We start from the raw sequence: 25587 nt of genomic DNA, 5'->3' as shown, positions 1-25587 counted from the left end.
TCAATAAAGTTTTTTTCTTTGTTTGTTCACATAGATCATCATCTTCATGACACAGACTGTGCACCTACAATACAAACATGCATAAAGGAATCAAACATAAAAAGATGACAAGGCAAGAGGACCATCCTTCTCTGAGACAAGCTGTTCCGGCCCAGCCATGGGACTCTGTGCAGTCCGACACAGAGAGCTTGGCCCAGGAGAGGGCTTACCAGCAGCAGCTACACATGCGTATCGATCAAAATAAATACATACTCCCTGAGGAGGAGAATGCTGACAAATTACAGCCAAGGAGTGCAGAGGGTGAAGATATAAATGATGATGACACTGAAGACTTTCAGGTTTATGATAGCTTAGAGATAGTAGCACACCCCCATGGCATGAGGAACCCCGCCCTGCTACAGACTGAATATGTGGATACACAATTAGATGAAAGAGAAAGAACAAGGTAAGTTACACAAATTCTGTTTGTCAGACAATTAGCGACTCATTTGGTGTTGCCAAGTACATTTACTCAAGTGTTGTACTTAAATGCAAACTATGTAGGGTTTTCCCAGTGCATAGACTCATAAAAAAAAATCCCTCTCAATCAATCACCCCCAGTGAAAACCATGTATCTCCAGATGTGTGGATTTTGAGTTCTTGTGATAAACTGTAGAATGAAGTTTTCCTTTATGTGTTAAGAAAATTATTCTATTTATCCGTCTATACTATTTTGGTGTGAGTTGCAGAGTTTTCGATATATTGGCTGGAAGTGTCTGCCTTCTCTTTAATATAATGGAACCGGATAGCGCTGGTCCTGTAGTACTCAATCTACAGGACAAAACATCTACAGTAGTAAAATGCAACAAACGCATTAACACAGCAGGAATGTTAATCCAAAAGCATGAGATACAATGTAAAACACTGACAGGGAACATTTTACTGCCCAGTAAATACTTTTCATACTTTATATACAGTTGGTTGAACATACATGCCTCTGTAATAACAGTACTGGTTCAATATATTTAGAGGCCTAAAACAATTTCTGATTATGTCAGGCATACTGTTACATGCCAAAAACAGCAATTCCCTGTAGAACTGTTGAAAAGTAAAAGGCTTTCTCTATGATGAAAAATGCTTTGAACTTGGGGTGTCAGATACGATATTGAATCAGATCACATTACAAACAACTCAGGATAGTCAAGGCACACAAAGTGCAGACTAATGCAAAATCATTAAAAATATAAAGAAAAAAGGTGACGGAGAATAAATGAATGAATAAATACTAATAACAACAACAATAGTTTGTTTATAATAAGGCCGTTTGATGAATATTATTTTAATTGGCTGCTAAACTTTTACAAACCAGTGTCTCTTTCCCAAAAATCATGACTCAGTTACTCAAGATAATTCACACATGCTGTTGTGAGCAATTTCATGTCTGGGAGATTCTACTGTGGTTCCGGTAGATTCTGCTGTAGAAAGAAAGTAGTTCACACCTGAAACTGCTCATGATAAGATCTGTGGATTATCTTGAGTAACCAGGTCATGATTTTGAATTTTTCAAATGTAATTTTTTGGTGTTTATGTCCGATAAAAACTGCAACTCACACCAAAAAAATCTAAATGGATAAATAGCACTACAGGCCCAGCGGAAAACATATATCTTTGCTTTTGAGATGACCTGTCCCTTTAAGAAGCTTGAACCGGCAACTTATTTGACATTTTTGCTTCAAAAAATCACTGAAACAATTAAATTAGTATAATTATTAAATTACTGAATTTGATAAATGATTACAAATCAATTATCAAAATAGTTGCCAATCAATTTTCTTTCAATCAGTCCAGTCAATAAATCATTGCAGGAGTAAAGAGTGCATTTGTTTGGGGAATTTGGTGCAGTAGCAGGTATTTACGGCACTAGGATGGTGTATGTGGGACTGGTAATGTCTGTAGTGCAATAGTGTGGCTTATTGATATATCATGCTTTCGATGCACACTTGTTATTTTTGTCCTTTAATCAAATTTTTTGACAATAATAAAAATAAAGAATATTGCCAGACTTATCCTTGAAATGACTCTAGACTATGACTAATTCTAGTACAGATATGCTATTTGGCCAGCAGAGGGCAGTAATTGAATTTAGCCACAGTTGCTATGAACTGACTGTTCAAACTAAACCTGCAGTCTTTATGTCTTAGGGAGAAAAGTTTTTAAAGAAAGAAAAATCAAAAGAACGATTTCTTATGTTTTGATGAAAACTTTTTTCACATTGGGTAGTTATATAGATGAAAAGTGTATAGACAGTGTTGTGGAAGAAATCTGATTGATCACATTATGTGTAGCCTTGTGTGTCACAATTATTTTCTAAACATGTGGCATTAGATAAGCAATTCAACAGGATGAGACTGTGGCCGACCTTGTTCAATTTGCCTATTGAACTGAACTGTCACTTTCACTGTCTGTGACAAATTAATTAAAATTAAGCAGATAATAGTGCTGCTTAGATGAAACACAACGAGGAGAATCGCAACAGCAATCAAACCTTTTACTTTTAAACAGCATGCAGATTATAAAAGATAAATAGCCTTCATTCATCACTTAACAATGAGGTGGTGTCAGTTATTTAATGAGATGCAGGCACCCATGCTACATTGTTGTGAGAATGGCCTAATTCATGTGCTTTCAGAATAACGGCTTTCATTTGACGGAAATGAGATTTTTGTTTTGTTTGGGTGGATCACAATAAGTGGTCACTCGTGCTCCATTAACAAGGATCATTGTTGCTGTAAAGGAGATCTCTCTTTCTCTCTTTTCATGGAGCAGAGGCAGGCATCTATGGCGAGACACAACACCACGTCTGCTTTGGCACTCTTGTCGACTCGTACCGTTGTTTCCTCCTCTTTTCCTCCAGACGCCGTCTGATTGTCATTTCCCTCCAAAATAGAAAAGGGGCATCCTCCATTTTACCATCATTAACCCGTGCAGATTGATGCCCACCAAGTGTGGGTCCGCTTCCAAACGACATTGTTTCAGAGGAAAATGACCATGACATATTCTCACAAAAGGCTCCATTTCATAGAGCCGAAGGCAGCGCACACAGTCCCATTCCCATCATCATGTTCTCATAGTCCTCTACTGCCTCCTCAAAGTGGGTAAGCCTTTTCATACATTGCCATTGCATAGTTTACAAACCCAATGGGCATTCCTCATTCAGGCAAAAGATTCCTATTTAAACAACTCCATTCATCCCTCCTCACTATATTTTACACCTATCTCACTCCAAATACTGCAGCAGGATATTTGAGTATCATCCGTATGACCAGTTTTTTCATTTTCCCATTCAGTGTTTGTCACAATATTTCACTGGCTTTTGTATTTAGGTGTCTGTATCTTGGGTAAGAAATAATAGGCTGCAGTGTTTTGCCAGTGTTAGAGGCATCACGCCCAGCTGCATGTTGTCTATAATGCATTCTCCAACTTGTTTGAGTCTGAGTCATTAGAGAGACATCCCTTACCCTTTTGGCCTCATCGAAGTGAAGGGCCCTACACCTAGGCAACCCCCCCCGCCCCCCTCGACGCACAGCATCACGGCAGGAGAATTAGGCTCCCCTCGTCCTCCCAGTAAGCACAACAAAGAGGCTCTCTGCTATTTATTTTAATGAGATCTTTTCATCACCATCAGAAAGAGCATTTTAGCCTGCAATTTTCAAGCCATTTCATAAGCTGAAAATTGCCGTTTGTGAACCATTCCCCCGCTAGTAGCTCTCAAATACACTCTCATTAGTGAGCCTGGAGGTGAAAATACGAAAATTATCTGTAAATACAGGCTCATAATCCCCCTCATCTGTTTCAATTTCAGAAGTCTCTGATAAGGCCTAGCTCTCTCTGTTTGAGGACATCATCATTCTAATAATGGTGTAATGCCTCTTATTCCTTTGACCTCCACTACAGGCGTATGTGGCATTCAGGTGTCTGTAAAATCTCCTTTGGATGTGGAAATGTCATTAATAAAGCTGTTTACCAACAATTAAATCAATTACTAACATTATGATCAAGACTCTTACATACTAAGACATATATGGACATGTTTTTTGATGATTAGGCTGGGTTGCACCAACACAGATTCTTTTAAACTTGATTAAATCATGGTTTAACTTTAAATTATGTTGCACCAAACTTTTAAACTATCTTCAATGTAATGAAATTTTTTTATTATACTTTATTTAAAACCCAGTTTAGTTTTCACCCTAAACCCGGATTTACTTTACCAGTTCTGTTGCACCTAAACTTTTAACTCTAGCCTAAAATGGGTTCCAGTTTTAAATTTAAACTAATACTTCATTTTTTTCCAATTCAATAAAACAGTCCACCAGTTGCTGCCAGACAGTCTCTGTTTTCCTCACTGTGCTGTTGTTTGTTTTTTAATTTATTATTTGGCTGTATTGCTCCAATCATTTGGCCAACTATTTCTTTTCAAAGGAGGATAAATTAGAGCTTCTCTGCCAAGTCTTTATGAATAGGCTAACTAGGCTAAGTAATGTGTTAGCTAGCAAGTAAACAGGCAACGTTTTTGTTAACTTTTTAGCCAGCTAGCAAACATATGATGATTTATGAAGGAATGTTTTACATTTGTCCCACAGCACTCAAATTTATCATTCATTTAAATTTGGGTAAGCAAGCATATCCATATTGATTGAACTCAAATTTTGGTTTACATTAATAAACGTGGATTTACTAAATGGAGATTAGCTAGGTTTTAATCTGGGTTTACTCATTTTAAACCTAGTTTTGCTGAACTCTGATTAGATCTAGATTAAATTGATGTTTGTTGGTGCAGCTCTGTCTTAATTATGCTGATATCAGTCTCAGATCAGTTGTGCTGAACATATCTTTATTGCTATTGTCTTTGTTGAACTTTGCAGTGGGCTGCTCTCTGATGATACCTACCATGATCTGCGCTATGACCCCAACTGGAGGACCAACCTGAAGGGAGCTGGCCGCTTCAATGGCAGTCCACTTGTTTCCATTGAGGAATATCACCAAATCTCTCAAGAGAAATCGGGTCAGGCATCTGGTGACAGACAGGGACTGATAATGAAAGGAGAATATAGATACATCACTGACACAAGCCCAGCTGTTGTGATTCCTCATATGGCTGGCAGTCAGTCTGAACAGCCATACCGCCTACACCCGCAAGATGGTCAGGATAACTCGGTAACATTTCCCCACTGTCACAACTACGCTTTACAACTTAGATCACCAGAGGCTGACGTTTCAAGGCCACCCAGCATTTTCACTGAAAATGAAAGTGACAACACTTCAGAGAGAGGAGTGAGAAAGCAGAGTGAAAAGAGCTGTGACAGTGCTGCTGAGAATATTCGCAGGTCTCCTGAGCTGACAAAGGATGTACATGCCATGTACATCCAAGAACCTAGAAACTGCTACCAACAAGAAATGAGACACATACAAGGAGGAGCCACCCAAACACAACACATGAGCACATCTGCATCGCCAAGTCTTAGTGTTTTGTCAAACAAAAAGCTAGAAAGACTCACAGAGGACATAGTGAAACGCAACAAAATAACCCTGGGCCGCAACACATCCAAGTGTGGCTCCTATGTGACAGCGCATACAGTTAAGCAGGGCATCCCACAGAATGTGAATAAGGTGTGTATAAAAATTACAGCCAATAGTATCTGCTGCTTATGGTTAAAAAGAGAATTGATCTTTGAAATGTAACAGCAGGCTCTCAGACAGTCCTATAATGGTCACTGGTTGGCAGGTCCTCTCTGGAAAGAGGCTGCAATTACAGAAACGGACACCAGGAGCTGCACTAGCATTGATAATGATTCTTGGGCAGCTGAGCTTTTGTTATACTTCCATGACTTTAGATTAGGTTTGACTGAGTGCAGACTACAGAAAATATTGGAATAAATATTAAATATTAGTCTTTTAAACTTAGTTTAAACTTTTTTTTTTTACAGTTTACACTTTGTTAGTTAGTAGTTTTTGTGGTTGGTAACCTCCTGTGGTCAGGTCATTGTTTGGTGTTGGACAGAGAACTCTATCTATTGAATCTACAGCATTAAGATGTTTTAAACAAAGAGGTCAGCTGCAGGGCTGTTGTTTCTTTATATTTTCTACAGATTTGTATTCATTGTGCACTCAGGTGATACGAAAAGTAGCCAAGTGTCAGTGTATTTACTCTTGAAAGCAGTTGCATGAATGCAGCTTTTCTCATGAGCACAATATAAGCCAGGATTGTTTGCTTCTTTTTTCTATTTTTTTTGCCTTCTGCATGAGCCAAGCTTATGCTCATTTGGGGGTATTATTGGTATCTATATGCCTTTTATTGTTATCTCAGACAACAACTAAGAGAATATCCTAGGATGTTTGCTCTGACCCAGTCAGGGAAATTAATTTGGCAGAGGAGCATCGCTGTTTTCATCTGCCTTCTCCTCCACCATATGAAAAGAGCCATGTCTGGCTATGCGGTGCTTATTATGAGTTGATGTGTACAACAAGAACATCAGAGACGCATGGTTACCAATAGGCTCTTAGACGTCCCTGCACCTGGCACAGTGGCATAATTGGTCGGGATGGCCCGCATTCCCCATTTGTCGGGCCACAAGACTGTTTGCTGGCTATAATACCCCCAACCTTCTTCACCCATCTGAGCCCCAGCCCTCTACAATGTCTCATATCATCACCATTTACATAGTCAAGAGCCGTTAGCTTTGTGCAATGGTAAACAGAGCCAGAGCCTTTCCCTCTCCTGAACTCTTGTGTTTTGTCATTTTCCCTCTGAATTCGCTTATTAGTTTTCCATTGCCCTTTCTCCCCAAAGACGTGTCTCACTTAATGGGGGACATAGGGCATAAAAGAAGGGGGCACCAATTTGCATGTAGTCTGTTTGAGGATTAATCTATGAATTGGGTATGGTACGATAACAGTACAACATATCAACAAAGCTTATCAGAACGGACTTAAACAGGGCTGCAAGCAATGATTATTTTCATAGTAGATTAATTGGTCAGTTAGTTTCTCAATTATTTGATTTCTCAATACTTCTTTGCTTTACAATGTAAGAAAAAAAGAAAATGGTGAAAAATGTTGATTAATGTTTCCCATAGCCCAAGATGATGTCCTCAAATGTCCTGTTTTGCCCACAACCCAAAGATTTTCAAGTTTACTGTCAGAGGGGAGTAAAAAAAAAATTCACATTTTAGAAGCTGAGAAATCTGAGAATTTTGACTTTTTAAAAAAAATAAAATTAAAGAATTACTCAAACTGATTAATTGATTATCAAAATAGTTGGTAATTAATTTAATAACCAATTAATCATTGCAGCTCTACATTTAAAGCAAAGTATTTTTAACCATATTTTAGAAACAGAAATCTATGTAAAAAGTGTGATTCATAGCAGCATTGTGATAAACATGCTTACAGTGACTATCCACCCCAAAGCAGAATGAATATATGTATAGCTGCAATGATTAGTTGATCAATTGAAAGAAAATAAAAAAAAAATAAACATTTGCTGATTCCAGCATATGAGGATTTGTGGCTCTTCTTTGTCATTTATGACAGTAGATGAAGACTTTTTGACTTTTTATACATTAAAATGTTGATCAATTAATCATGAAAATAATTGGCAGATTAATCACTAAATAAAAGAATCATTAGTTGCAGCCCTAAACATATGAGATTTGTATTAACTTGGACAGTTCATTCTTGATGAACTGATATGTGAACATGAGCAGATCATTGCCATGGAAATTCATGACCTGCATCATTGTATAATTATTGTAGGTTTGTAATGTCAGAAAATGGTGAAGAATGTTGATAATTTTTTCTCAAAGCCCGAGATGACGTCCTCAAATGTCTTGTTTTGCCGCCACATATTATCTATGTCTCATTGCAGCTCTAAATTATTGAATAAGAGACTGAATTAAGTGAAACAGCAACAAGTGTTCATGGTAAATTTTGAACTGAAATCAAATGTAGGGAGTTATTAAGACAATATCTTGTGGTGATGTTTCATTGTTATATTGGAGTTTTGTTCTCTGGCCTCTTGTTTTGGAATAGAGCTGTTCATTTTCACACACACGAAATGAAATATTGAAGATCAAAGAAGCAACATATGAGAATTTTATCTTCTTCCTTCAGTATATGATTTTTGGAAAAAGAAATATTAAAGGTCTCAGAGAGACGCATCCTAAAAAAACAAACAAAAAACTTTTCATAATGAGGATAACCATACATCTGACAAAAAGCTTGTTCTACATCCTCCTGCCCTTTCTTGTCTGTAGCACGTTGCTAAAAGATAGCAGCACTCCATGTCCAAATCGCATCAGTTTCACAAATCAATATGAGTCCAGACAAGCCAGTTGTTACCAGGCCCTTTTAAAATACCCCATTTGGTCTTTTGAAGAGAACTGCCATCTGAAGGCAACTTGTGATAATTAGACATGTTATTAAATGTACACAATTTCCTAATGCAGCAAATGTTTAGCCCAGCCAAGTGGCAGAGTGGCGGTAGCAATGATTGGCTTCATTGGGGCTCGGGCCTCCTTTGATAAAGACAGAAGTAGCAGATCAATCTTCTGCTATTGCACTCACCCCTTAGAGTCCCTTCTCCTCTCGCAGGCCCTCACTTCAAAGCCAGGGGAACATAATGTACAATCTTTTAATAGCTTTAGTCCAAAGCTCTGGGGAGCTCTCTGCCACTGTATACCCTGCCTCAGTCTAAACACCTAATCAAGATTACCTGGGCTGGCCACAATAGCAGCTAAATGCAATTCAAGATCCACAGATCCTTTGAAGTCTTCATTGCGAAAAGCAGATGTTTCCCGGGTACAGGAGGTAATACAGCTAGCTGCAATTGTCCGACTTTGTTGTGACATCGTCTCGCAGAGAAGCAATTACGGGCCTCCCAATTTAGTAGAAAAGATATTACACAGCTTACCATGCTCAAAATGCAATACAGCCATGATCATTTGCTCCAACTGATTGGGATGTTTATAATGGGGGACAAAAGGCAATGGCAGGGGGAATGGGTAAAGGTGAGAGCAAAGTGTTTGTGTGTCTGTGAGTGTGCTGGACATACAGTAGTCACTGACACCTGAGCTTCAAACAACTGCTTTCTCCTCACTGATCATCTGAAACGCCAACCAAAGTCTTTCTGTCATTTCAAAAAGATTCTTCCATTTGGTTCACTTAAAGGGCAGTTCACCTCAAATTCAAAAATACATATTTTTTTACTCTTACCTGAAGTGCTAGATCGGTCTAGATGGTTTTGATGTGAGTTGTCAAGATTTGAGATATTGTCCGGAGACATATAATGGAACAAGATGGCATTTGGTTTGTGGTGCTCAAAGTCCCAAAAAATACATTTGACCCAGTTGATCAAGATAATCCACAGACCTTGTTGTAAGCAGTTTTATGTACGACCTTTCTTTCAAATTCAAATTCAAATGACTTTATTTCATGACGTTACATTATAAATATTGTCAAAGCAAAGAATTTCTGAAAATCCTAAACATATAAAACAGACTAACCCTAACCCAGCTCTAGGCAAGGAGCATACAGCTCACACATTGAAAGAAGGTTCAGCAGTGCCCTGAATTTTTCTCAGTAGCTTCTCAGCCTATCAGATGCAATCACAAACACACTTATTGATGGATGTGTTACAACTGGATCCACTCATTCCTTGTGACATTCACCTATTCAGGCTCACAGAATTAGTGGCATTCAGTGAAAGTCTTCAGCCTGTCAATATCATTGATCCACTCAGATGGTCCTCTGCCGCTGAGGGGAGTCTTGAAGTTGACTAAATGATTTTCATTACAGCATTAACACAACATATTTCCATGGCACAAACGGGTACTTTAGGAGCAACTGGAACAGTAAATTGATGTAATATGACGTGGTCGAAGAGGACAGGCATTGATAGAAATGGATGCAGTATTGATACGTCTGAGTAGGTGCAGTTGTATAGGTTTTAATGGGCTTTAGTAAAGGCTGCACTTTGACAGTATAGACAGAGAAAATATAAAGAAAGCTTCTTTCAACATTCTTCTGTATCAGCATGTTGCTTTCTCTTTGTTATCTGTCTAAAGGTGCATGAACCTCTTCAGGAGACGGACAGCAAAGAGAGTCAAGAGGACAATTCAGACCCCAAGCTGAGGTGGCTCCAGGGAGCACAACAGTTGAGGGTAGGACCCCCCTGTTCTTTTCACTTGGTTGACATGTCAGCCCAAACAATAGTATGAGATATAGTGAAGTCTAGTTTGTCCTGCAGTATTGGAAGCATTTGGAGGATGAATTGCCTAAGTTCCAGCAAGGGCCACCTTGCTCCTGTCCAGTAGGAAGTTTATCACCCTGGCTTTTAATTTCCTGTTTCTCAGCCAAGAACCCCTTACCAGATAGAGGACATAGTCTATTTTTTTTCAAAACTTATACTGAGTTGTATGAAAGAACAACACAAGAGAAATATATTAGAAAGCTATTAGACAAGTATTAATAATTTCACCATTTTCAGAGAGTGTATTCCACTCTTAATGCATACATAAAATGTGGATTTGGAAATTTAATATATATGAAATATAAATAATAGAAAATATAGAGCCGGCCTAATATGAAACAAGAACAAGAATAGCTGTAGCCTAGGCCTTCAATATGATAGTATAATAAAACTGTTAGTGGAAAGGGAATAGTTTGTGTAAATAAGTAAGGATCACTTATCATAAAATAAATGCAGGCTATAATGAAGCCCTGTCTAAAAATGAATGAATGAACAAATAAGTAAATAAATGAACCAATAAATGTTTTTTAAAATATCATAATTCTAATCAATGAAACTCTTCATTGAGTAAGATTGAGTATTAAATAGTTTTAAAATATGCTTGGGAAGATCTTAAGTATTTATTTATTGAATGCTGTTAATTCAAAATGCAATATGATACATTTAATCTTTTACTAAATCAGCTTGGTTGAATTAGACTGTCTCTGTGATTCTGTTGCAGTAATTTAGGTTTTTGCTATTCTTGTTTGCGAACTTTGTGCCCTGATCACCACTGTAGCATCTGTCTGGATGGCATGGAGAAGCTAACCATAGTTCTAACCTGCAAACACTTCAGATTCTGTGGATTTCTTTCTCCATAATTTTAACTCTCCAGCAATTCTGTTTAGTTGTTAATCTCAAATCAAGTCTCGTTCATGTCGTCACATCATCTACTTGAACTGGTGATTCTCATCATGCCGTCTTTCACACATTTCCGATTCAGAATATCAATAAATGGGTCAGTGAGGACGTTTACTTGTGTCATTGTGACAACAGACTGTCTGCAGGCTAAATAATAAAGGATGATATTTACTTACTTATAGGAAATCCATTAGAGTTGCAATAATGAGTCAGCTGAAAGAAAATTAGTTGTCAACTATTTTGATTATTGATAATTGCCTCACTTATTTTTCAAGCAAAAATGTCAAATATTTGCTGGTTTCCGCTTCTTAAAGATTTGCTGTTTTTCTTTGTCATGTATGACAGTAAATGAAGAGTCTTTAGGTTTTGGACTGGTCGTTGGACAAAAGAAATAATTTGAAGATGTGACATTGGCCTCTTGGAAATGGTGATGAATATTTTTTACTTTTTTGACATTTAAGAACTACAATATAAGAACCACAATAATAACCCATGGTCTAAATAGATTGGACAATTGTAGTGATTAATATCCTTATGGACAAATAACATTTTCAGTGTATTTGGACCAATGGTTTTTAATCCAAATAGTTATTGTAATTTTGTCGTAATTATAACTATTAATTGACAATACATGTATTTACTCAGAAGAGTGTGCTTATGTTTTATCATTGTATGTTTGTTTTGGTTTGCCCTATATTTAATTAAATGATGGGGGAAAAAAGAATCTTACAACATCTGAGATTTTACTTGCTGATACATGTAGACATCCTGAAACATGGACACAATCACTGATGGTGTTCTAGCACTGGGGCTTGCCAGAACCGATTTAAAGAAATAAAAAGAGGAGCCAGAGTGAAAACAGAGAGGATTGGAGAAGCATTATTATTTTGAGCACTTGAGCAGCCACCTTAATGCTGCCAAGCAGAGAGTGGTGTGAATATTTTCCCACTGGAATGGGCAAAGCTGGTGTTTGCTAAATCAGCGGCATTAGATGCAGGAGACAGAGGCTCATAGACCTCCCGCTAAATAATTTGGTGAGAATCATGCGAAGAAGAGCACCAGCCCCTCTTCCACTTGGGAAAGAATTGCGCCTCTCTTCCAGAGCTCATGTTTATCTGTTGTTGTGTTTGTGGTGTAAATGGGAAGATTTAGAGTTGATGCTTTGTGCTCCACAGCACCTTCAGAAATAGGCCAAGCTATACTTTGAAAGTTAGCATATCTCACAGAAATGCAGAGGAGTTAAAAATATCAGCGCTCACACTGCAGCCTTTGAATATGACAATAGCACAATTACACTCATATTTGGAGTTTATTTGAAGGCAGCAGAATCTTTCTGTTATTGCCTGCTTAATTTCTGTTTGGGCTTGACATTTTTTTGTAGAAAGACATGCTATAATCTTCCTCTGACACTCTACATCAATGACAAATTGTATCCTCACACTGTTAATCCTCCTCTAACCCCAGGTCACCCAGATCAGCAAAGGGAAGAAAGCCCAGCGGAAAGAATACCTCAACCCCCCCCAAAAGCAGCAGCAGCCCCCTGCCCCGGGGGTCAGAGCTGAGCGGGGAGACTGTCTGAGCTCCCCATTAGCAAGACGAGCCGCTGCAACTCATCCCAAACCTCTGAAGGCGACTTCATCGCAGCCTCTGCCCCCAACCATCCACCTCAACATCAACCTCAACACCTCATCCCAACTTCTTCCGATCCTCCAGCAGAAAGGACAGGATGCTGTCATCAATGTAGCATCTCTTCATGGTTGTCCTTATTGGAGCCCTGCATCTGACGTTGAACTTGCATTGTCCCCTGGAAATCAACAAACCACTCAAGGAAAGTCCTCTCACATGACTCAGAAATGGCTAAATACACAACTTCACCACAGAAACCTGGAGAGTAACCCCAAACAATGGCAAAGGTGAACCATTTTTAATGTTTTTTTTGTTTTTTTTGCTGACCAATACTGAGAATCATATATCTTAAGAATCTCACTATGGCATCAAATAAGAGCAACTTCTGAATAGAAGAAAACAGATCAAATATGTTTAAAGAACAACAAAATCCTGGAGTCTTCAACATTTTTCAGGCCATAGACCCCTTATCTGACAGAGATACAGAACAGGGGCCGTCTATTACGTATATAGCATTGAACATTTTTGGGACTTCTCTGGTTTGCAGATGTACCATTGCTAATGTTAGTTGTGTTAGCTTCACCCTCTGCACTTATTGCCGATAGTTTCTGAGGTGGAGGGTCTGTCAGAGTCTCTTGTTCGGGAAGTTACAAGATGGTCCATTGTGGCTCAGAGAGTGTGTACACTTGGGATAATAATACAGCTAATTGGTCAATATGTTTCAATAATATGTAGATAACTAATTCACTGTAATAGAAAGGTGCTGCACAGTGATTTAGTCGGTTATCTAGTTTTTGTCAGTGCTTCCTAAATTAAATGTTTGGGGTTTTCTTTACGAATAGGCAGATTTATCTTAGCTAATGATATGTTAGTTTCATGTTAAAGGGACACTTCACCCCTAAATCAAAAATTTTCTCCTGGCCTGTAGTGCAAGTTATCCATCCAGATTTTTTGGTTTGAGTTGCATAGTTTTGGAGATATCGGCCTTCTCTCCAACATAATGGAACCAGATGGCACTCTGCTTGAGGTGCTCAAAGAGTCTGAAAAATACATTTGAAAAATTTAAAACCTCTATGTCTTTCCAAAAATCATGACCCAGTCTACTCCCATATATTGGGAAGAGGGCAGACATCTCTACGACCAATATCTCCAAAACTAATAAAAACAGCACTACAAGCCAGGGACAAATATGTACTTTTTACTTTGGGTGAACTGTCTTTAAGCTAGAATGTATAACATTTTTGCATTACAATTACTAAAAATGCTACACCTGTGTTATTTATTTTTGTTGAGTTGTGTACTTACATTATCTTGAATGTTTTCAACAATGTTCAGTCCCAGAGAAATTTGTCTTGGCTGTGAAGTAGCAATCACAACACAACAGTGAGATACTAGACAAATAATAGACAATTGACAAAATACTGAAACAAAGAAAATGAGTTGAAAAATATGTCTAAAACACCCTATGGAAATGAATAAAAATACAGGCAACATATAAAATAATATGAATAATCCTGATTATCATTTAACCCCTCATTATTTATCTACTAATAATTTTGTGTTTCAGAACAACTGCATTGAAGTGGCCATTATCTTGTGAAGCGGAGGACCAGGAGTGGAGTCAAAATGAGTTTCACAGTGAGCAATTTCCACAAATCCTCCCCAGGATGCCCACTACCACTTCAACACTGGGCTCCTACACACTTCTGCCCCCTATAGGACAGCCAATGACAGAAAAGGAGCCTGAGCTGAGCCCCATCCATAGAAGCAGCTCAGATGGCTACCTGGTTCAGATGGAGAAACAGAAGCAGCTGAGGACGAGAGTCACTTACAAGGTTGTGTAGAACGGTCATATTCTGTGTATTATTATATATGTGTGTGTCTGGCGTCTAATCTGGGATGTCTCACATTAAAACAACTATTTGCTCAAACTACATGCACAGGTTTTTCAGCTGAATCTAAACAGGACCACAAAACTCACTCAACACATGCTGAATAATCACATTCAAGTTAGAAAAATAAAACTCATTATGCAGTTTCACCTAACAAAAGTGACACATGAATTCTACAATTGAGTGGCATTCCCCTTTAATCCCCACGTCCACGAGAGGTTACACAAATAAATGCCCCTTTGAAGTCCCACATAATCCCCTCAGCTGTGTCCATGCAGGGACTGCTTAATCCAGCAGGAGTGTTCTGGTGACTAAGGGCACAAAACATCAGGTTAATTGTCTAGCTCCACTAAGATACACTTAATTGCTATAAGATGATGACTATATAAACCGCAGGCTCTGAAAAGCCATTTGAAGATGTGTTAGAGGATAAGATGATTAAAAGGGAGAGAGTCTGTGAGGCGCAGGGCCACTAAAGATGCCCATTTGCATTTAATGATTTGGCTGTTGTTGTTTTTTTTCTCCCTCTGCTTTGGTTTGTCAGGCTGAGTTGTGCAGGTGGATCCTGAAAGTGACTCAGCCCTCCTGCCTTTTCCAAGCTAGCTGCAGAGACAATCTAACCATATTAGGATTTATGCCTTGGCTTCAGGAAGTACTTGTTTGTTAAGTCAAATGTAGATCTGGTAAACAGTTACTAAATCACTGTACAAGGCATATTTTTAAATAAAGGTCACAGAACTTCGTCATGCTGTACTAGTTAGGTCTCACTGGTGAATCTATCACCAGTACTAGTGTAAACTGACTGCAAACAAACTTTAAAATATTGTACTCATTCTTTAAAATTGGGACAAAGCTGTATTTTTTTTTAGAGGGTTTGAGTTTTACTCTTCAATTATGCTCACAAATATAATTTAAAGGATCAAACTCTTGACTGTTAAACCTTGTAACAGGCCAGCCTCCTAGCTATTAATTTTTTTTATTAAATGCAGACATCAAGTCCATCAGATGTAAAAATCTGATGCAGTTGATGTCTTACAGAGTTGACAAAATTATTAAAGTTGCTCAGTGTTCTCTGCATGCTAATCAAACTGCACATTTTAAACCATAATTCTTATTTAGCTTTGATTTAGAAGGGCGATGGACTTCGAGCAATATTATTTAATTAATTTGTCAAAAAACAGGAAGTCTGTCCATCAGTGCTTGAGCAGTATTCCTGCCTATTTCAAACCAGGAAGTGAGACAGGGGTTCCTAGCGTATAGCCAACCCATTTTATGCCTGATTAAATCATATTTTTGTAAAAATTTGACGGAGTTGGCAGAAATCTGGGACACAACTATAAAAGGCCAACATTTTCATAACAAATCAACTGATGATTGATGAAGATGATTATAATAGCACGTTTATACGTTTATGTTATCAGTAGGTATTGTTAGTTTTAGATTTTAATATATTTTTTAATTGTTGGAGGTTGTGAATTCTTGTTTGGGTGATTTTTAGCACAGAGCAAGTTTGGAAAAAAAATTAAAGTAAACCAAAACATTTTATAAATTACATTTCTTTCACATATATAAATCATATAAATATAATGTAAATCAGGTTTTCACCAAAAAATGGAATTAGGCTTTTGATTTGTATTGATTTTGACATGACTTTTCCATAATCCTAAGAAGGGCTGATTTATATTTTAAACAATGAGGCCTTGCTTTAAAGATGCAATGTGTAAGATGTGGTCAGACTTTTTATCGAACACATTAGTAAATGAACTAACATTATTAACAGAACGTGAAGAAGTAACAAGTTTGAGGTCATGTCAAAGATGTCTATGTATTGTGTTGAGATATCTACTGAATTTAGCATGTGAAAATATTCTGGCTCCCTGCTGCCTCTCTGATGCCTCACCTGATACAGTAGTAACAACCTGCTCTCAGATGATACCCTGCACATCCAAAATGTCCTAGACAGCATGAGATGCCAGTTATAAACAAGGAAATTCAGGCATGAATACACACAGATTGATTAAGATAAGATATTCCTTTGTTAGCACCAGGGAAATTTGCAGTATTACAGCAATATAAACGAGAGGAAATATAAAAATTGGAAGAATATATACTATATAAGCAGACAAATTATATGTATAATGTATCATATCTGTTGTTACATTAATGTGAGAAAGGAAATGACTATATTGGTAAGAGTACAAAGTACTATATGCTTTCATACCGGTTAACAACTAACAATTCAGTTAGATGGCTTCAAGAAAGGCAAGAACATATGATTAAGTGCTTAGAGTTGTATTCACGTTGGAGCCCTCACATAGTCCTCCTGTGGTGCCCAGCACTCCCCACCCCTTGACCTCCCATCTCTCCCACCATGTTAGCCATCATGTCTGACGAGATTACAGGCTCAATTTGTAAAGCAGTCTGGCTGCAGCGGCTGGGCATGAAAGCAGATGAGCATGACTTAGGGGCGGGAGAAAGAGGGGAGAGGGCTCTGAAAGAAAGGTACCCTGTTGTGTCCATGGCCAGTGGCTAAGGCAAACTGAAATCCTCCTTCCGAAAAAAGCAGCCAGTACAATCTGGAATGATTAGCTCTCTTTTGTCTGGGGCAGCATGTGGATTGTATGCACCCATGGGCACACACACACACACACACACACACACACACACCATCACTAGCACCTGCAAAGGAACGGCTATACAGTACATCTCTTTGTGCCTTTGCATCAATGACCATGAGAAAAGTACTTCAATATCACATCAGAACCACTGTATGTTCAGCTTTATGTGGTGCAAAGGCAAAGCTTTAAAAACCAATGTGCTGTTACTACTCTATACACTGCTTGTGTGAACTGAAGAATGGTCTTCCCTAGGAAAAAAAACACACAAAATAATGTGAACTATCATAGATTTCTGCAGTAAACTGAGTAGTTAAGCACGATTTAGATCAATGGTTCTCAAATAGGTGCCAGTATTTTGAGGAGGTTTTGATTTTTACTCTTCAGTTATGAAAATATATTTTAAAAGATCCAACTCTTGGCTGTTAAACCTTCTAACAAGCCAGCCTGATAGTGATTACATTTTTTTACCAAATGTAGATTTTCGATCTGATGGAGTTGACAGAAATCTGTGACAACTTTAAAGGGCCAACATTTTCATAAAAAATATTTTTAAAACAAAGATGATAATAATATCACACTTGTAGAAGTTAGTAAGTATTGGTAGTTTCAGATTTTGAAAGCTTTTAACACATTTTTAAATTGATTGAAGTTGTAGATTCCTTTTGGGACAAGGGTATTTTTTGCACAGAGTTTAGAAATAAAAATGTATAAAGCAAACCAAAACACAAAAAATATATATTTCAAACACACAGTAAATCCTTAAAAAAATAATTTGCACAGAGAATGCGTAATATATAAATCGTCCTCAGTCAAGCACCCTCATACGTCACCCATTAATGACATGTAGTAGTGGCAAATACTTTTAATGCATGTCTAATATCTTTCTTATACACTTTTGTATTCTTTCCCATAACTGACTGTAGGAGTGTACAAAAAGGCTATGTCAGGGACGTACATTTGGGGGGCCCTGGTATATTTTCTGTCTTGTAAGGGGTCCTTGGCGGAGAAGAACTCTAGACCACTCACACCACAAGGACACCACTCACAAAGACAGAAATGTACCTTAAAGATCCACAGAAAAAGACATCACACTGCAGAATACATGAATCAATCAATCAGTCAAGTTTTATTTGTCACATGTAATCATGTGAAGTACAGTGAAATCATTGGAAGATCAAAACACTCACTGGTTGTTTGGCATGTGTGTGGCATGTGAGCATGAATAGAGTAGAATAGAATCAGGCTTCATCATGTCAAGGACCCCCCAAACAGAAGCACAGGTCACCGTGTGCCATTTGATCAGATGTTGTCCCAAGGAAGTTCCTCTGAGACTTTTATTTTTGTCAGATATTTCTCCATAAACAGTACGCAAAATAGACACTAATATTAAATGTCTTATTCTGTTAAAATGAGTCATTTAAAAACCTTGTCTAAAATCCAAACATATTCAATATTATTTCTGCCATTTTTGCATGGACAATAATCGCTTTATTAATTTAATCACTTATCAAAATAACTTATAGTTTAACTTCTTTTTATCACTTTTCCTGGTTGGGCAAGTGAGTTGCTAGATTTATTTGCCTGGCATGGCACCTTACCTGCCCTGGGCAAGATCAGCCATATTGTTGAGCCCTGAATTATGATGTGCCATTTTTTTTAAAACATTGTTTCCGATGAAAAACAAGCCAGACCTCTCGGCTAGTTGAGGAAATTCTTGCCACTTAAACTCCTACTTCCATTCCCTCCTACATTTTTGTTGTCCTTTTGTTTTTTCATCGTCTGCCTTTTGTGTCCTTGGGTCTTTTGTAAGAATCATGTAAGCAGTTTAGAAGGCTTAGCAAATCCAGGCTTCAGTTGCCCGATGTATCAGTGTTTAACCAGCACTGTTGACTATTTTTATCGAATGTTAAACTAAAAGATGTTTCAGATGTTTTGTGGAGCTGTGACATCGTGTTGGTGAAGGCTCACAGTGTGGGAATTAAACTTGCTCCACCTACATGGAATGCTTGGTGGCCAGAGAGTGAATTTTTGTGGCCATGGTGTTTATATGTTTATATGTATGTTTATATTGTAGTTGAGTAAAAACAGATGTCTCATCCATGTACAGTTTATCAGCAGTAGTAAAAATTTCCATCCAATTAAGGAGTTTTTTCCTGCACTAATGGTGCTGCAGAGCCCACTGCACTATAATGTTTGATTTTACAGTGTGAAGACAGTGTCACTCATAGTGGGGCTCTGGCTCTCTATGCTGTCTGCCAGGCATTTGTCTATTATTTGGTGTATTATTAGAGATTTTTTTTCTCAATGCGCCATTTGAGTCCAATGAGAGACATCAAAATGGATCCAAATTGCAGTCGGGAGTTTATTGTTTGTGCCACGGTGCCATTTTGACAGCCATCAAAACAAATTGAGTTCAGTACAAGAAAAGTCTGCTTCAAATTAAGTAATCAAAAGTGTCACTTGATCCAGATTGAATCTGGTGATTGTCAACTTCCAAGACTTGAACCTCTGTCTGTCTCTTTCTCTGTCTGTCTCAGGCATACAGTCTTAAAGACTACAAGCAGCTGAAATCAGATATAAACCTGCGAGGCCTGGGTCCTGACTACAAAGCCATTGAAAAGACAGTAAGTACTGACCTGCAATGTCATTGTCATATCAGCAGAAAAATAATATTTATTGAATATATTAAGAGAAAATAATACGAGTAGGGGCACTTTTTTTTTCTTGCCTCTTTGGGCAGACATATTCATGGAACATTGTCAAACTTTTTTGCCTAGGATGTGATGGCTGCAGTGGGTAAATGCAAGTTTTCCAGAGGTTGGCCTGACAATCCCAAAGTCTAAAGCCTGATTTTCAAAGAATTCCAAATGGGAAAAGAAAGCTAGAGGTCAAATATGGTCTGAAAAATCTACAGAGACGTCTGAGCCTGGAAAAGTATAGAATTGGAAAATGTGTAGGAACCCTGTATTATATTCTAGGCAAACTCTCATGGTCCACTTAAATTGAGATGCTTGGCTAAATGTGGACTGAGCTATGATTTTGTTGCAATGGATGAACAGACCTGTCATTTTCTTCTCGAAATGATCCACATGGTTATGAATTGAAAATGTTTTGTGGACTGTTGGTGAATACAGTTTGGATTTAATACTCTCACCATTTTGGCAGGTACCATATCCCGTATTTTGGCGTGCAGCTGCTAATAGAGTAGCTGAGATCTGGTTGTGTTTTCCATGAAATTCTATTCTTGTTTAGGTGGAAAACTTCCAGAGCAGTCACACATCCAATAAAATCTCTTACTTACCAATTTTCCTAGCAAGAGGGCACCAAAAATGTTTCTCTTGACAAACAATAAATAAGCTCAAAACAGACAGTTGAAGTGAACTGTAGTGTTGATTAAGAGTTCAAGTTAGTGTGATAGGATAGGAGTCATTTTGGGCAGAGAGAAGCTAATAAGCAGGGACACATCTGCCCTCGTAGCTTCATGTCAGCTCTCTGCTATGTTTTTACATGCATTTATCCATCTTATGAGAGCTTTTCACTAATATGAGGCAGAGATCCATCTGTAGATTACAATATGTAGTGTCCACATGTTTCTGCTCTTGATGTTTGAGAACCTCTCTGACCTTTTAACGATTTTCTAGGAAAGAAATAGAAGATGGTACAGAGAAACACAAAGGTTTTCCTACATCAGGATGTTATGTCAATTTGCTGTTGGGCAGTATCAGCTATAAGGAGTGACTCACACGGACAAAAATGTGAGATTAGGAATTGTTTGGACAAACATGATTATCTGTCTTTCAGTCAGTCTACGTGCTTAAATTCTGATGACCACTAGTCATTGTCTGTCCACTGACCCTCTCCCAATTGTCCGAGTGCCTAATTTAAAGGCTCCTCTGCTGTTCCACTGATAAAAATCCATTTACAAAGCAAATGAGAGCACCCCTAAGAAGTTAAGTGCTCTTTGTGCTTTGATATATCTTTTGTTAATCCCCAGTTGTAAAAAGTGAGCATGTTTGGCCAATTTACACTAGATTGAGCCCTGTGCATCTCCAGGGCCGAGCCTATTAGTGAATGATATGTGTAAATGTTGATAGGCTCGCTGAATGGCTTGCTGTGTTTGGGGTTTTTTTGGTCTGCGTGGAGAGGCTCTGCCGAGGGGAAACACAAAGAGAAGGGCCTTAAGAGAGAAATGGCTCAGTTAATTAAACCACCCTTTATAATCTGCTTCTGTTTCTCTCCCTCTCCCTCTCTTCTCTCTCACTCTTTCACCATCATCATGCTGAGAAAATGAAACGACAGAAGCTGTATTCAAATGTGATCCGTGAGCAGAACAAAAAGATAAGTAGGATTCCATTTCTGCCGGCCAAGGACCTGGAAGGCACTGACAAGAAAGTTCCCAGGATGAAGGTGTGTGTGTTTGTATTTGTGTGTGTATGTGTGTGAACTCTAGCACATGTCTCTTTCAGAACAGACATGTGCTTGTGGGTATTTGAGAGACAAGTTGTGACTAAACAAAATGACATGAAGGAGAATGTCACTAGATGGTCCCAAGACCTGTTCTTCAAAGCCTGAACCAGGCCGGCCTGTTGGATAACTGGTCTCATGCAGCTAGTTAGCAAAATGCAAAACATGATGATTTATTACAGCAAAATACTTGATGAATGATGAATATTTCAATGTTTTTCAGCCTGTTTTTGTTAGCTTTTTGTTTGTTTTGTAAAGCCATGTTTTCACCCAATGTAGCAGGAACTTTTAGTCCCAGGAACTACTTTTCCAGGGGCTGAAAGGTTCCTTCAGTCTACTGCTGTCTGTGTTTCCACTGTGGTTTTTGACCCATGTAGATTGAGCAAATTAGTCCATTGACGTCTGAAAAGGCAATGGCTGTTTTTACACATGCTATATAATTGATGCCATATAAAGCGACCTTATGATTACAGGGTAGCTGTTTCCAGTTCACATAAATGCTCAATGAGACCTGAATTTTAGTTGTTGTTGGTCTGTCTATCGAATGGTTTCTTCTGCAACTTCATGTGGATGTATCAAAGCACAGTGAACAAAACACAAACCAGTTGCAACTGCAGATTTTTGAAAATAGTGGCTTAAACAAAATGTTGCAAATATTTGACCAATCAGAAATATTCAGCACTCTAAGTCTCCAATGTTGCTGTACTTTGAAACTTTTTATGGAGGTAGAAAAATGCCACCAGGATTTCATTTAGACCCTAGTCCCGAAGGTGGATGCACACTGAGTTCCTACAAAGGTTCCTGGTCCCTGGGGAAAGTCCCTGCAGTGAAAACGCAACTTAAGATCCTTTTTGTTTAACCAGAAACAGACGATTTATCATTCTTTCCAAACACACCTGACTCCATTTACAGAAACAGTCCTTTTCGCACACATTCAAACTTGACAGAAACAAATTGAAACTCTGACAGTTCTGACAATAAATCATCCTAAATCTGACATACTGGACCTTTAATTCACAGAGTTAGATGTGAAAATATTGAGAGAGGAGCGAGAGGGAGATCAGACATCAGAGAAGTAGCATGAAGAAATGGTGCGTTCAGCCAGAATATTTTCACATCAAACACAGTAAATTAAGGGTTTATCTTGACCAAATAACCAGAGTTGGTGATTGTTAGAACACTGGAGAGATGAACCAAAGTGTTTTTTGGTGGGCTTTCTTGGTTCTTTCCAGTTTGAATGACGATGGTGGTGATAAAATGTTTCTGTATAGTCTGGTGGCGATCCTTTCTATGATACTGTCAGAGCGTGCACATAAATGCAGATCTGAAAACCTAAAGTCTTAAATATATCACAGGGTGCATATATTCTATGATAGGATCATTGGCTTATTGACTAATAGAAACAGCTTTTAATCATAAAGTTACCTCATACTGTGATGGAATGTGACAGAAACACATCTATTGTCATTGTCAGGAATAATTTAACAATCAATTAATTAGGGATACACATATACATGTATTGTGATTTGTAAGTACAGCAATTTGATATTATGATTTATTGCAGGTTTTTTTTTTGCTTTTTTAACACTAGATAATGTGATAAAGTTGAATCATATACTTTGAGATTGTATAACATAATTCATATTTCCAGAAACAATGCACATCAGTTAGTCTTTCTGACTTTTATTTCAGCAACATCATTGCTGTACTGCATACAAAAGTAAATAAAATACTTTTTGAAATTAACTGCTACATTTAGCTGTTCTTTTTCATCAAGCTTGTGCCATAAAATAATGATAAATAAAATAGGGTGTTTGGCCAAAATGAATAGAGACCCTAAAAACTGCTCACAGCATGAAGTTGACATATTTTACATCTGAGACTAATCTTGTAAACTGTCCCTCCAAACCCCAGACCTGACTGCATATACAACTGGTAATGTAGAATAGAATGAATTAAAAATATATACTTTTTAATCTTCTACATCTAGCTGTTCCTACTCATCAAGTAGTAAACAATAAATAAAATCAAAATATTGATATATGTGCTCCCCTCTCCTGGTGGACAGTGTCTATCCCAAGTAGTAGCTGTATTTCCTCTTAGGAATTTTGAGTTTGAGTTTTGACCCTTTGAAGTTGCTGTAGCTGGTCAGTGTGGAGTGAAGCCAGAGTAATAGATTGAGTTAACAATATGAAATCAGCAGCTGTTATTTTGATTCACAATAAAGAAGAATAATATGACCTCAAGTCTGAGCACACATGTTGTAGCAAATGGATCCGTTCAAGATAATATTATTGTGATCGTGATGCTAATTTATGACAGCGTGTCAGTAGTTATCCCCATTATACATTAGCATCGAGCTAATGGACTAAGTGCTAGTTATTCATGTATATATACACATATGTATGTGTATATATAAATCAATTAAGCTATCAAAAAATCAATTCAGGATTCACTTAAGAGGATCCATTTTTTCTTCCTCCCCTGCAGTTAATATTCACTGTCTATAACTTGGCCAACTTGATCAACTATGACAATGAACTATGAATATTTACTTATTATTGTACTTTAATGTGTCAGTGAAGTTATACAACCATGGTGTGTACCTGTGTACTGTAAATTATGGAAGCACAGCCAATGCATTGGAAAGGTCACGATGGATGGATGGATGTGAGAATATTAAAAAAACATGGATGTCTCTATCTCTGTCTCTCTCAATCTCAGGCCTTGGAATATGCTAAGACCATCGCCAAACCCCCGGTACCATCTCAACCTAAACAGAGACAGAAACAGCGGTCTGAAGGCTGCACTGAGCATGGTCCGTGCTTGGAGGGTTTGGACGTGTCCCAGGCAGCCGCACTGGAAGTCCTCAGAAAACGACATGAAGAAGAAAAGAAGGCTGTGGCTCTCTCTTTCAGAAAAGTACACGCTGTCTGAAGCAAGGTGCAGTCAATGTAAACAGTCCATGGAACCCGTGTTCTTATAGATATTTGTACTCCAAGATGTAGGCACATCTTGGTGCCTTGTTACATTTGTAAGGCCTAGTGACACATCAACAAATAATTACTACATACATTTCACACATTTCTCAAAATAATTACCTAAAGGTAAGTAAAGATCATCTCTGTGAAAAGCATCAGTCAGTGCCTGGGTCACTGTTAATATTGTGTGTCTACTAGACTGCACAGGTAGAAGGTGCTGTTTCATGATGACATTGTGTCATGTTGTGTAGAGATATTAGGTTTTATGAACACTCTTGTCAAGCAGAGAAAGCATTTTTTTTTTTACCTTTTGCATGCTTCTCTGTGTAATTTCAGTTCTAGCTAATAGCTTATGTTGCACTTCTCCAAAGCTCAAGTCTGGACACTTATCTTTGTTTCTCTTAATGTCTGGCCTTCTGGAATGGATCACACCAATATCAAGAATATACAGATTGTATCTAGTGTTTATTTTGACTGTAGAGGCCAGAGACATGCCACCAGTAGGTTTACAATGGTCATTCTGAAGCTTCGATATGTACCTGCTTAAATCTTGGCAGGTACTGGACTCACGAATCCCATAGAAAAAGTAAAATTAACTGGTGAGACCCTGACTTCTTGAAGTGTATCTTAAAAAAGAAATCAGCAGTTTCTGAATAACTCTATCTAATGTGTTTGTATGATTATGTGTCTTCTTACCTTTGCCTGTATGTGTTAACGATGATGGTAGTGTCAAGCATGATCCAGCAGTGTTGTGCTTTTCCTCTTTGATTAATCATGTTTAATTCTGCTCTCTCGCAAAGAGAGTGATGCACATTCTT

At 37.9% G+C, this 25587-nt stretch overlaps 1 protein-coding gene across 1 annotated transcript; it reads left to right on the top strand.

The window, feature by feature from the left end:
- Positions 1-54: 54 nt before the first annotated feature.
- Positions 55-24981, top strand: jhy (junctional cadherin complex regulator). The gene is made up of 8 exons (XM_084730707.1): positions 55-445; positions 4905-5649; positions 10104-10199; positions 12653-13101; positions 14382-14649; positions 19862-19947; positions 21602-21731; positions 24513-24981. Exons 1-8 carry the CDS (start codon positions 78-80, stop codon positions 24723-24725), a joined length of 2355 nt encoding a protein of 784 aa, XP_084586833.1. The 5' UTR covers positions 55-77; the 3' UTR covers positions 24726-24981.
- The last annotated feature ends 606 nt before the right edge of the window (positions 24982-25587 follow it).

Source organism: Lutjanus erythropterus, chromosome 11 (genome assembly GCF_056507025.1).
Source record: "Lutjanus erythropterus isolate fLutEry1 chromosome 11, fLutEry1.hap2, whole genome shotgun sequence".
Lineage (NCBI taxonomy): Eukaryota > Metazoa > Chordata > Actinopteri > Lutjaniformes > Lutjanidae > Lutjanus > Lutjanus erythropterus.
Note: the sequence above shows the minus strand (reverse complement) of the source record. Positions and strands in the feature narration are given on the sequence as shown.

Coding starts and splice junctions, on each gene's coding strand:
- jhy (XM_084730707.1), top strand. CDS start 78: ATGCATAAAGGAATCAAACATAAAAAGATGACAAGGCAAGAGGACCAT. Junction 446..4,904: donor GATGAAAGAGAAAGAACAAG/GTAAGTTACACA, acceptor TGAACTTTGCAG/TGGGCTGCTCTCTGATGATA. Junction 19,948..21,601: donor TACAAAGCCATTGAAAAGAC/AGTAAGTACTGA, acceptor TCACCATCATCA/TGCTGAGAAAATGAAACGAC.